Raw genomic sequence first — 13,741 nt, forward strand, 5'->3', positions numbered from 1 at the left:
GCTCTGCCATGAGTTGCAAACCCGGTATTCTGTACGGAGGACAAGTGTCGGACATAGCATACGAGATTAGATTTACGACCTTCGATGACTTCAGAGAAAACAATTCCCAAAACATTCTTTTCATTCGCTAATCGCTAATCGCTAATCGCTACGATTCTATCGCAATCCCACATGAGAGAAAAGTGAAGTTTGTCCGATCCCAAACCAAATGGTCTCATCCTTGATAAAATTCAGAAAGACCAATAAAGTAGAACCGGTGTGCAATTCCGTCGCTCTGTGACACAACTGACACCTGGGATAACATCACGAGAATCGATGTCCAGGCAACACGGGTGAAATAGTAGTTGCGTCGCCGCACGAAGAAAGAAAAGAAAAAGAAAAAAGTAAGAATGCTGGCTGGCTGCGACGAAATTTATCCTTGTGCGAGATTCGGATGATGGAGATACTGTTTTTCCGCTTGAGGCTGGAAGTATGGGTATTAATTACATAATCGGGGTTTCTGTGTGGGTTGCGAAATGCCAAGCGAGTAAAGTGCATAGAAAATTTTCCCTCCTTCTCTTCTTCCTTTTGTCTTCTTCAGACAAAGCCTGTGATGAGACAATTGGATGAATATATGATAGGAAGAGACTGAGTCTCCCTCTGGGAGCATGATCTCAACACTACATCCACTGAGGCTGTCGCATTTACCTGTTATTTCTGGTGGTAGATAGTGCTCGTTCGAGGACTGTTTATTTAGTGTCTACGCGTTTGGTCGTGCTCGACGTGTACCCCCAGTAGGAGGAACAATACTGTTGTCCTTTTGTCTAAGCATGACCTGGATGGTACAGGGAGCAAGGATTTATGGCCTGCTTCTACGCGGCTGGTCGTTGGATTCTTGAGTACCTGCAGATGCAGCCTTCGGCACAGTCGACAGGGTTTGGCTGCTGTGTGGTATTGTTCATGTAGGTTAGCATAAGCATTTCCATGAACTAGATGGTCTTGTGCTGTGTTGCCATCTTGGACTTCTTAATAAGCCTGCGTGTATGTAAGAAGTTGGACAAGGTCCATGGTTCCCATGCACTCTCTTGCGTTTAAGGTGCAGGCTTGCTCACCGCGGCAGGGCCATATTCAGCAGTAGATGTCCCGAAGGTACTCTGATTTGATACCCGTGTGTTAGACTACGTGGCAGGCGCTGAGGCTTGATTCTCACGGTAGCTCTTCCCCACAGCACCCAAAGTCTCGAGCAGACTATCAAGCACGGGCGAGGAGTCAAGGACACACCTTGGTCACTGCTCCGGGGTCATTGCGCAATACTCAGTAAGCACAGCGCACCCTTTGGAATGTCCTCGTGTTCTGTGCTATGATTCGGATTAGTCTCCAATGATTTCCACTTCGACCCATGGAACCGCACAGCCACTATGGTCTCGTGCTGAGGGATCTGCCAAGGGAAATACCTCATACGCTTATCGCTTCTCTCCTCAGATCGCTCCTCGACCGACCATCTGCTGTGCAGTTCGGCATTAGGCCGAGCAGCAGTGACAGAAGGATTTGGTTTCTGTCTAGCAAAATGACAGTATCTAGATTCGGGAGCCAGTGGTTGGGAGGACTTCCGAACCAGGATCGGACGTCGATCAGGAACAAGGGTTTGAACTTGGGAGACGGCGTCAATCAAGTCCCAAAGGAGCGAAAGCACATCGTATCATCGCATCTCTTTCCAGCTCCAGACCAATGACCGTTCCAATTGTCTCATGCATGGTCCCTTTGGCGACCCACGCCTTCGAAACTCGATTGGAGCATCGCGGTCTGACGGAGAAACACCGCAGCAGATTAGCCTCTGAGCTTCTCGGCCAAACACTCAAAGGCGCCAAAGGGGTATTTTGGAATGTGGAGTAGCGCGGTATTGAATCCTTCCAGATAGAGTTCACACCTGGATTTGTCGGGATCGCGCTATTTGAGATGGCCTATCCTAGCTTCGTATGCGGAGACTCGATTCGATATCTGCACCTCTCCGTATCAGCAAACCGTGATTATTTCCCCCAGAGCTAACTGAAAATCAAATGTACAGCCTTGAACTAGACACCCTCCACAAACCTTGCGGTTGTAGTAGCAAGTTGGGACACGTAATAACCAGCACTCATAACTCACTGGCCGTTATGGATGTCTGGGTGTTATGGACCACCATCAGTCTAGGTATGACACATATCCAGCCCATCGACGTGATAGGCGGATATGCAGTCTCAGAAATAGACAATTAACAGGCTAGGTAGCAGGTTGAGTCATGCAAAGTGAGGAAGCTCCGATTTCTGGATAACAGCAGTCTAACCCCGCTTTACCTTGATAATATGCTGATACTCTTGGTCCTCGGCAAACATATCTTCTTCATCCCAGCGCTCAGTAACCTCCAGGGTTAGAGTTTCGTCACGAGAGTTACCAGAGGAATGGCATTGTCAAGTCAACGGTGAGCGGCACCGGACGAACTCTGTTTTTCGTCACCCTTGCCGTCTGTTCTGAACGTGGAGATCTGAGCCACCTGGAGAGTTTGATGGTTCTCCATCCCTAAGAGAGATACGAGTTCTTAGGCTTTCTCTGGTCGTATGGACTATGGAGGACTGGGGAACCTTGGGAGGCTGATCTCATGCTTTGGCTGTCCGCTGCCCTTATCAACAACATACCGTAGATGGCTTAGACTCGGCATCGTCGACCAATGCCAGTTGCCGACCAATGCAGGAACAGAAGACACCCACACAGGACCTCCCACTGCATCCATCACACCTTCGTCCCTCTATGGTACGGTACAGTAGCGGGCTAGCGCCATGGTTTAGCATGCCCGCCTCCACAAATCGAAGGGCAATCTGCATCCCGCGTCCTCCGTAGAGACTTAGCATGCAGTAGCCTCACCCAGCGAACGCAATCAAGCTGTGAGCGCCGAGGAGTTGCCATTCGTGCACGTGTTCGAGCCTTGAACCGTAGGATCTTCTTTGATGATGAGGATCAACCACAATAGTCCTCCCCACTAATGACATGCTATTTCTTTTCTCTGGAAGAAACGCAAGGTAATGGGGCGCTCTTCAAACGTTAAACAGATGGCGATTTCATCACGAGCTTTTTTCGCACACTGATTCCTTAATCCTTGCTCTGTTGGCCCCATTGTGTGTTTCGCCTAATGTAAGTCCCGGGGTGCATTCGGCATACTGGGGGTTGCTTTAGACCAGCCACAGCAGCAAATTGGCCACCTGGCGAGGCTGGAAGGAAAGTCCTATCGACCAATGACACCGTGTCCTGCTAGTAGCCACGGGCTATTATGGTTATGGCTTATTTAGCTCTGTCATTACTCCGTACTCGACAGTAGCAATCTATTTGACATTTGAGACGACAGCCAGAGCTCAGATGGTGTGGTGTAGTATAAACTATGCTCCGTACAGCCTCGCGGATCGCCTTAGATTAACTGGCTAGCCTGAGGTGCTTGGTGCCATCTCAACTCTCCGTAACGAATACCTTCCCTTCGTATAGGGATATCCTAAGAGGACATATAACTGCTTGGCATTGATGGCAACTAGTGGAACTGCAGCGTCCTAAATCATTCTCCAATGACCATTGCTTCAGTTTTAGTAATCTCTTCCAATCACCGGCGCACATCGACGGACAATTTCAAGCGAAGGTGGCCAGGTCATTGATTATGGTGGCGCCAGAGGACGGAGATGTTACCATTACTATCGATGCTGAAGGCACGTGCTCCGCGCTGGAGGCACGTGCCCGCTGCGTTCAAGGTTTGGATTCGGTCCTCTAACCTCTAGGCTGGTACTAAGCGGGCCGTCCTGGAAGGAAGAGTGCAGTGTTCGAGGTGTCTTCTACGGCCTGAGTTAGAAGCCTAGTCGAAAGTCTATGAAAGGAGGCCGATCATTAGTACTGAAGGACTGCTAGAGAGACTCCAACTGGGAAATTCTTAGCTCACAGGATCCTCTTCCAAGGAAGCTCTACGGATGCTCCCCGAATGTATGAACAGCAAGTCCTTTTGTGATTTTCCCCCAAGAATTGTCTCCATGGATCCCCCCCATCAATGAGGATCTGCATTCGAGCACGGAAATAACTACCAGAAACTCGACAGTGTCGTTCGATATCTAGATACCACCACTCTCAATGACTCCGTACCAAGAATCCAAGACAGGCACTACGGATCACGACATACCATAACTGGACACCCAGACCTTGTCGCCACTTTTCCCGAGTCAGCTCATTCCTGTAATTGGAGGGTTGGGGTACGCGTAGTCTGTTTCAGATTTCGAGCTTGCCGACCTTCGGATATGGAGTTCGACCCAGAGCCTAGATATTTCCGGCTTAGTCTCGCACTCTTAGCTTCTTCCAGCAAGGTCCTTGTAGACCTCCACAGACCATCAACACTAGTCTTTCGGGTTGGGTACGGTCGTGCCTCCACTTGCTCTTCTCAGCTTAGTGGGGGATCTACTTGATGTTCGTAATTACTTTGCTTGGCGGTGAAAGGATGGTGTGAGGACCTAGTTACAGATTCGTAGTCTTACTGTATGATCATGCAATAATGTATGCATAGAGTACGGAGTATGAGTATTTGGATCAGCAGATTAGACCGCGCAGTCTGCTCTGAGATCCTGCAGCATCTTACTCTGTGGGGATCATAACAGCCATGCTCGTATTCCAGAACCCTATGCTCTGGTACGTTGATAATAAGCTTTTCACATGGACATGGTTGATGAGAATCTGAAGTTTACTGGGCAGAGCGAAGGATCATAACTTAGGGCATTTGAGTCTCGTCACCGAAATCCCCCATCTTGAGTCGTCATGCATGGTATGACTGTTGGAAAGTGTCTCAGAAAGTATCTGTAGTCTAAGGACGTGCTACCCTGAAGTCTCTGCTCTGTAGTCCATTCCCACTAGGTGCGAAATGACAGTGGGAACCGGCCTGGCGCTGTGGATTGGCACTGGACATATGTTGCATGATGATGAGTATCAGGATATGTCAAGACTTTGACGTCTCTGATGTATTTTTCTAGTGTTTATAGTGGCACTGAGTGGAAGTCTAGAACTCGTGTGGCTACTTGTGTATGGCCTTGACATTACCTTTGACTTATGACTGTCTGATGATAATTATATGATTTTTTCCTCTTTCTCCTTCCAGACACCGGGCTTCTAGGTTTGAAAGTTTTGCTTCCCTGAGTTCTTGGATCCTACTATGATACAGAGAAACCCAAGATAGGTACTTTGTTGCGAATCCAATTCGGTAGCGTACCACGAAGCTAATACCTAACTTTAAAGCTCATAGCAACCAGAACAGCAACCTCTTCATCAATATCAAAACAAGGAGAATAACATGATAACATGCTGTGATAGTCGATAGCTGATTCGCCCGGAGAAAACCGCTCAATTACGGAACATTTCCTACCTTACTCGCACGGTCGCCTACCGGTTAATGGTGCAATGTGCTGTCAAAGATGATTTGAGGACCTTCCCGCGAAGCCGCTTACTCTGACTACCGCCCATCCGCTGCCCGCGGACGCGCCATTGAAACCCACATTCTGTCCTCTCTAGGTAGCTATCTTCAAGAAGAATGGCCTGAGTGCCTTGTCAAATTGTGCTAGATGTCTACGACATGTTTACCTTTCTTCCGTGCAAATCCTTTACCAGCTCTGTAATTTGTACATAGCCTGCAACTCCACAAAGTCGGCCACATACCGAAATTTCCAACTTTGCAAAGCAACGGTTGCGACCATTTGTTCTAGGCTACGTTAGCCCTCCAGCCATGCTGTGCTCGGACTGTGGGGAGTCTGCAGTAGGTAACGACTTGCGAGGTACCTGTCATAGTAGGTATCGACTACTAAGTATTCCGTACGTACGGACTATCGACACCCCCGAGGCAGTCCGCCGTAAAGCAAGGTACTCTCGGAAGGATGTCATCCACGCATCGGACGGGCGAATTACGGTACTCGTTCGGACCACCGATTGACAATCTCGATGACATGGGCTCAACGTTTATGATATATCAGAAATTCAAAATCGAGATACTCAAATTTCAGGTCCTAGCGTTGATCCTTCAGCGTTCATCGTCAGGCAACAGGCAGTGACAGATGTGACTCCTCGATCTCATTTTTCGTCTGTGCGACAACGGCTTTTGTTTTCTTTGTGCGGTGGCACTCCGGTTGTGGCGATAACCCTTGCTGCAGCTGCAAGCCCTCGGGACGCAGAGGCAAACAGCATCAGTCTAGGACGGAATAATACAGTAGTAGTACTAGTAGTGACTACAGTCGGTACTCGACGGATATCGGATGATGTACCCGACGGTCGACATCGTAGAAGACGCTGAAAGTCGGTCTCCATAGACTAGGCCATACAGACCAATTTATCCTTGAATTCGAGTGTGGAATCTACTGGCATACTAGCAGGCTAGTACTGCTCCGGAGCCTTCGACGATATCTTCTCGAACGAATTGGTCCAGCTTCCATGCATAGACGAGGAGGCCTAGGTGGGTAGACTGTCAATCTAAGTGAGCCCATAGTGCTGACAACCGACCCTAAACCAAATTGCAGTGGAGATTTTAATATCGAGGCCTAATTGGCATCGTTTGCATCGATGACGGATGCAAGATGCTACCGAAATTATCGATTTCGTAGTGGTTTTGTATCATCTTTTTTGGCCCATGTTTGAACGTCAGGTTATCGCTAGAAATTGGGTAACAGCCGGGGGACCGTTCCGGCCCCCGGAAGCTTTCCTTTCCGTCATTAAACGTCAGGGGTCGACCAATAAAGTCTGATTCTATCTTTAGACTATCCAATGGACATTAACCGATGTCCAGCATTTCCCTTGGGTACTGGAAGCCTGGCGTCTCATTTCTCAATCAGTCACTCAATAAGGTACCCGACTGTGCGGTCTGTACGTGGGAAACCTCAAATCATAAGGTAGATTTGAGAAATCAACCAGAAACTCGTCCCAGCACTTTCATTTGTGTTACACAGATATGTCAGGTACCCTTGGAGAAGAGGCATGTGGGACTACCCTACGGAGTAATAGTCTGCACTGTCTCGGGTGGCAAAATGGGGGTTTGCGATTTGTTCGCTTTGCTTTCCTCACTGGATCCAAAGTATATGTCAGTTTTGACATGAAGATATGACAGCTCTTCTGGAGTCCCTTGCTTGGTGGTTCTGTCCTGTCACTTTGCTATGCACTGTAAATCATTTCATCATCTGAGCCTTAAACAGTAATCCTGCGGCCATCATGTTTCAGTTGCGTTAATCATGAGTCCATGACAGCTCTCTTGAGGTGGAGGCGGTGAATGCGGATCTTTATGTATCGACTTTCAAATCCCAAATTCAGTCCTGGTGGCTGGATTTAGCTGTATTTGATAAGGAAGCAAACATCACGCGTTTCTGCGGCAGTGTCGCGGCATCGAAGACAGTCCTCTTAGATAGATGAGGTCATTCATGAGAAGGATTTGGAATAATGAGGCAGCCAAGCAGAGATCATTGATTTGACAGCCACATTTTGGTCTAAATCTAAATCTAGAGAGGTACATACAGACGAAGAGTTTGAGTGGACGAGTACTTACTGTACATACCTTAGTCACCCATGTATAGATATCACAGAACAAAGCAAGAGCTTGCATCTGGTCAAGCAAGGGTTGACATATGTATGTTTCCCTTCCAAGGCCTCTCCGCATTTGTTCCTGCAGTAGCCCGACCAAACTTGATCCATCTGCCGTTTAACAGGTCGAATCCCAAACTTAGGCTAACAGTGCCTGAGGCCCAAGCACTCCACTTCCGAGGCAGCTCTTTGTTCACATGATATGCAACAGTGTCTAAGGTACCACCTTACAATTACAACTATCATGTCTAACTGCCTATCAACACCTCTCAAATTTCAGACCCCAAAAGAAAGTTTTTGTCCGGCCTTCTAGTTCTCTCTTTCCCCAGAAAATCAGTCTCAAGAGTGGTCGACAACCGACAATTCTTACCATACGGAGAAAAAGTAGGCCAGTAGGTTCAATACTTTGGCGGACTATTCCTTGGCAAGCATATAAGCTGCACACCAGTGCCTATCTACATATTCTCCATTAAATAATGTAACTATTGACCATGGTGTTTCGGGATGAGCTCAGTAGTATTCCGCTAAACAATTCGGGATCTGACTGCGGCATATGAAAATATGGATCGCATATTGATGTAGTTTGAATGCATGTACACACAATCATACATGCCTCTTGCCTCTCTCAGACTCAGAGCAAATAGGACGATATGAATGTCGGTCTGGAAGAACATGCCATCACTTCCGCGGCAGTGGACCCTGTTCGCTACCGTTTCACCACTGCTCTAGTAATCAATCATGCCTCTTAAGGTAGAGTACATTTTATATTACTGACGTAAATTGGGTTCATGTCATTCGAGAAGCAGACTATGCGCAATTGTTCGTTCCCGAAACCCAAGGAAAGTCCTGAGCGACGTGGCCACAGTTTGAACCAATCAGAGCAGAGCGCTGAAATTTAGATAGGCAGATTGCTGTTGCACGGGGATTTGATGCTGATTAGCGACTGGCTTGATGATGACTTTGCCCTTATGTAACCGCGTCAAACTACCCGCTTGCTGATCCCGTTGGAACTTTGCAATGCTGATCTCCTGTTCTCTGAACACTATCAAGTTACCATTTTTCATCATTTGATCTGCTTGTGGATTGTTTTGTCTCTTTGATTGGAATGATGGGGTTCCCCAAATGGCGGACGGGATATGCCAGCGGGGCCGTCTAGCTTAGCCGGGCGAGTCAATGTTTCCCATCACGGGTAGAGTCCATTGGCTTTCAATGCAGCTCGAGCGCACTTAGTCTCGCCAACTTCTGGTTGAATCGAAGTGGAAAAGAAACCATACCATCTCCTGATAGGTTGACCGGCTCAAATCTGTGGGATGGACCACCCTGAACAATTTAGGTAAAGCCCTTGGTTATCACTACTTACTATCTTTCTATCTAGCATTCTAGCTAACCAGTATCAGCGCGGCGTCAAAAAGAGTTACTACCACTCCGCTAATCTGCCACATCACGTTTTCGGTTCCTGCAAAGTTGCGCATGAGGAAGAGCGCCCCCACTTAACCCATCCTCCCAGGATTTTCTGTGACTGGCTGGACCCCAAGCGCTCCCAGTCACCAAACCCATGGGAAATAGTCCACTGATAAGCTGAAGTTGATGCGTGCTCCGTTGGAACGAGACTAAGGTTGGCAAATGGGGACCCTCAAAGTCAGTTCTTGCAGAAAAAGACCATACGAAGCTGAAAACGTTAATCCTCAGAGGTGGGCGTAGAAATGGTTCTATCAGCATGTGCGTGTCAGCTGGCTTGAAGGAGGACTGAATTATCGTTCTTTACTGGAGGCAACCATTTTGGGCGTGGAGGGAGAGACAATATGAGCATTTTCAAATTCCATCAGTAGTACTGCGTATCTCCCTACTGTCAATTGAAGCTGAGGTCTCGGGGGACAGTGGCAATTCACAGTCCAATTTTTCTGACCACGCCAATCATTGATCTCCATCAGATACTCCTACATGAGACAAGACTATCACGGTGACAACGGCGTTCGTCAACATTTCAAGTCCCATAGGTTAGGTCCCTCCACTGCCCTCAGACAGTGCTGCGCCGCTGCGGTATTTGCCGACCACTAACTGTATTTATCGCCCCTTCTGTTGGCTGGTGTGTACGGTGAGACAAGGCGTCCATCTCTTGGTGGAAAGACAGCAAGTAAGAAGTCCCCGCATTTCCCGGTAGGATACACCCTCAACTCTGCCTTCTAGTACCATGTATCTCCTGTAACAATCTAACTACGTACTACTAATATCGAAGCCAACTTTCCATTCGCAACAGGGCCTGGGACTGGCCCAAATCCAACTAATGTTTCCTACTCGTGCTCTTGAGCGCCACTCACTAAGACCTTTTTGGGTTCCCCGGCCGAAGTTGGTGGGGCAGATTGCTCTTTAGTACAGGTCTACAGACCGGGATCCGTCGCTGACTCTCCGACCGGTCTGTCTAGGGTAGTTGATCTTACCCATAAGTGTCCGAATTGAGGAAGAGCACAACATTTTGCGTTGCAACTTAGTATCTGGGTCAATTGGAGAAGGCGAACTATCATTATGGTCTCCCGTCGCGATGGCGAGGTTGAAAGGCTCTTGCTAAAACCCTCAGACTATCTGCATACCTACCTATATGGGAACAACCAGTCCCACCTCCCACGGGTCTCCGCTTCTGAGGTTTCAATTGTAACTGGCCGGTAGACCTTTTATCTGAAGGAAAAGTGAGTTTTGCATTTCTGATCTTTTGTAGGCTGCGACGTGCATATCTCCAGCCCCAGATTGTAGTGTTGCAACCGAAGGCGAGAAAAGTTTGGAAATCAGCACGGTACCCTCCCGACGGAATAATAATACTGGATCAGGTCAGGTACCCTGTTAGTGGTTCACGCATACAGGAACAAAATTTAGATCATTTAAGAGTCTGGTTCATGTCCCGTTATGACACCATATCTCCTGGGTATTTTATTAGGAGTGGTGGAACTTTGGAGTGGGAGGGTGGGATAAAAATACTGCTAATAATAATAATATCTAATAATGGTACAGTATTTTAAAATTGCTTTTCTTTTTATTTTAATATATTTTATTTTATTTTTTAATGTAGTACTACTATTAAATCATTAAAATAGGATTATTTTCTGGCACCACCTCAGTACAAGCCACTACTCCCACATGTGCACCTCCAGAGAGAAACTAAGTACTTCAATACTAGAACTAAAAGTACGACTAAGAAGCCACTACCAATTGCGCTACGAAGCTGTAGCACAGGCAGATCAGTCGCTCAGTTTATCCACTGCCCAGTGCCCACTCTGTTGCCCACCCCTTCCAGCCGTCGCTCCTCGTCCCATAGTTATCGGCCTGGCCTGTCTCTCGTTATTTCCCCGCGACTTTCAGTTTCCTCTCTGTACTGTACTCAAGCTTAGTCTCCATTGCATTGATCTTCTTCTTATTCTCTATGGATTTCTGAACTATTTTTTACTCTTTCCCTTTCTAGATTCTAATTCCCTTCGTGCCATTCCTTTTTATCTTTCTTTTACTACTTAACCTTTTGCCTTCTTTTTGCCCTTTCCTATATCTCTCTTTCTGTTCCCGTGTCATTTATCTGTCTCCCGGTGCCTTGATCGAGAGCGTTCCAAATCATATAGATAGATCTTGTGGTTTGGCTCGTATCGAAAAGAGGTCCCTGTCTTTCCTTTAACAGACTTCAGACACTCGTCTACGTTGGATATAACATCAGTATCCAAGGCTGGGAAGGAAGATCCAACTGTCGATCCCTCCAGTCATTCCTTCATTCAAAAGAAGAGACAACTCCCTCTATATACACTCATTCATCTCCAGTATTGTCGCCTAATATTCGTCACCCTTCGTCGAGCTGCGACATCGCCAAACAATCGCACTGGAGGACACATACAGGTCAATTATACATATAGCATAATCAGCAAACAGCAAGGCAAGGATTCGAGCTTCATCTCCTCTGAGTCCTGGTCGACTTCATCATCTGTTCGTGGCTTTCCTGACTCACCACTGTTACCTGACTGCGGTACAATAACTAACACCTGTTCACAGTCAGACACAGTAACCCACAACAATGGACGCAACATACACCATGGCACAGACCCCAGTGCAGGGACAGCCATCATTTGCATACTACCCAACAGAGTCGCAATCGCGGCAGCAACATTTCACCAGTCACCCGTCCGAGATGCAGTACTATGGACAAGTGCCGCCTTACCCACAGCAACAGCACAGCATGCCAGAACAACAGCCCGTCTACGCTGCTCAACCTATGTTGAACATGCATCAGATGGCCACAACCAATGCCTTCCGAGGTGCCCTGAGCATGACTCCCATTGCCTCCCCACAGCCGACCCATCTCAAGCCTACCATCATCGTGCAGCAGCAGGACTCTCCAGTTCTCATGCCTCTGGACACGAGATTCGTTAGCAATGACTTCTATGGGTTCCCTTCGACCCCACCGCTGTCCACATCTGGAAGCACTATCAGCAGCCCCCCGTCCAGCAATGGCTCTCTTCACACCCCAATCAATGATTGCTTCTTCTCATTTGAGAAGGTGGAAGGGGTGAAGGAAGGTTGCGAGAGCGATGTTCACTGTGAGCTCCTGGCCAACACCGGCTGGTCGCGGTCTGACTCGCCTCCTTTGACACCTGGTGAGTTAAAGATTTTCGGGTGTACAGTCTAGTGTTTTGTTCCCTTTTTAGTCTTTGTACATGGAACGCATGTGTTGAAAAGATCATGTTGCGGGGATTGTGTTTGGGGAGAATCTAGGGCTAAGCAGGGGCTAACTGAACCCGTTCCAGTGTTTATCCAACCACCATCCCTCACCGCCAGCCAGAGCTCAGATCTCTTATCGGCTCATATGTCCTGCCCATCCCTTTCTCCATCGCCCTCTCCGGACTCGACAACTTTCATCTCTCATCCTCAGTCGGTTCTCTCAGCTGAGCCCTCTGGATCCGACTTCTGCGACCCTCGACAGCTTACCGTCGAATCGTCAGTCGGAGCACCTGCAGAGCTACCGCCATTGCCTACTCTTTCCTGCAATGAGGAGGAACCTAAGGTGGTTTTGGGTAGCGCAACTGTGACATTGCCGGTTCACGAGGGCTTGTCGCCTTCATTCTCGAGCTCCTCCGAGGATCCTCTCGGTTCATTGCCCACTTTCGACAGTTTCTCCGACCTTGATTCGGAGGACGAGTTTGCCAACAAGCTCGTCGACTTCCATCCTATTGGAAACACCTACTTCCTGGGAGATAAACGGCAACGCCTGGGCACATACCTCCTTGATGAGGACGAGTTCTTGAGTGAACGCAGCTTGGAAGATTTGGACGACCAAGAGGCCTTTGCCCAATCCGGTCTTCCTTCCGTGGAGTCCTCTGACTTTCTCGCAGCCGAGGGTGATGCTACACAGAACACCGAGGAAATGAGCTCGAAGAAGAGAGTCACCTCTCGCAGGTCGCTTAAGAGGGCGAGCACGTCGGAGAGCAGCTCGGATAGCCTTGCCAAGAAGACTCAGGCTTCCGCCACCAGCCGGTCTGGTCACTCTGAGACGACTTCCACAGTCCAGCAGTCGACTGCTTCTTCTCGTCAGAACTCGACCGCCAATACATCCAGCTCTGGGTCCCCAGCTGCTCCTGTCTCTGTCAACCGTCGCGGACGCAAGCAATCCTTGACCGATGACCCCTCGAAGACCTTTGTCTGCTCGCTCTGCTCTCGTCGTTTCCGCCGTCAGGAGCACCTGAAGCGTCATTACCGCTCGCTTCACACTCAGGACAAGCCGTTTGAGTGCCATGAATGCGGCAAGAAGTTCTCTCGCAGCGACAACCTTGCTCAGCATGCCAGGACTCACGGTGGTGGTTCCATTGTGATGGGTGTTATCGACACAAACGGCTCGAACACCCAACCCGCGTTCGATGAGCCTGAGCCGCGGGCTCTGGGCCTCGCTCTGTACGAGGCCGCCAACGCCGCAACGAGCAAGTCGACAACGAGCGAGTCATCTGACGGAACTATTTCAGACACGTCGTCCGTCGGTGGGCGGCCTGCCAAGAAGCGCCGACGGGACGACCACGTCTGAACTTCCGTTCGCGAGACTACTAGAAGCTCTATAATGATGCGATGAGACCAGGAGCTCTCCTAATACTTAATATACTTTCCTAATCATTCTTCCACATCAGGGCTGGGTGGATCT

The 13,741-nt window shown here is 48.5% G+C and overlaps 1 protein-coding gene across 1 annotated transcript, besides 3 other annotated features; it reads left to right on the forward strand.

Moving 5' to 3' along the window:
* Positions 1–124: 124 nt before the first annotated feature.
* Positions 125–150: a microsatellite.
* A 3,547-nt stretch (positions 151–3,697) lies between these two features.
* Positions 3,698–3,735: a microsatellite.
* A 6,872-nt stretch (positions 3,736–10,607) lies between these two features.
* Positions 10,608–10,636: a microsatellite.
* Positions 10,637–11,629: 993 nt separating this feature from the next.
* sebA (putative C2H2 transcription factor (Seb1)) lies at positions 11,630–13,627 on the forward strand (the record flags this gene model as incomplete). Its single annotated transcript, XM_001267114.1, has 2 exons — positions 11,630–12,209; positions 12,360–13,627. The coding sequence occupies 2 exons, from the start codon at positions 11,630–11,632 to the stop codon at positions 13,625–13,627; spliced, it is 1,848 nt and encodes a 615-aa protein (XP_001267115.1).
* Between the last annotated feature and the right edge of the window lie 114 nt (positions 13,628–13,741).

The sequence above is a fragment of the Aspergillus fischeri genome, genomic scaffold (assembly GCF_000149645.3).
Source record: "Aspergillus fischeri NRRL 181 1099437636245 genomic scaffold, whole genome shotgun sequence".
NCBI lineage: Eukaryota > Fungi > Ascomycota > Eurotiomycetes > Eurotiales > Aspergillaceae > Aspergillus > Aspergillus fischeri.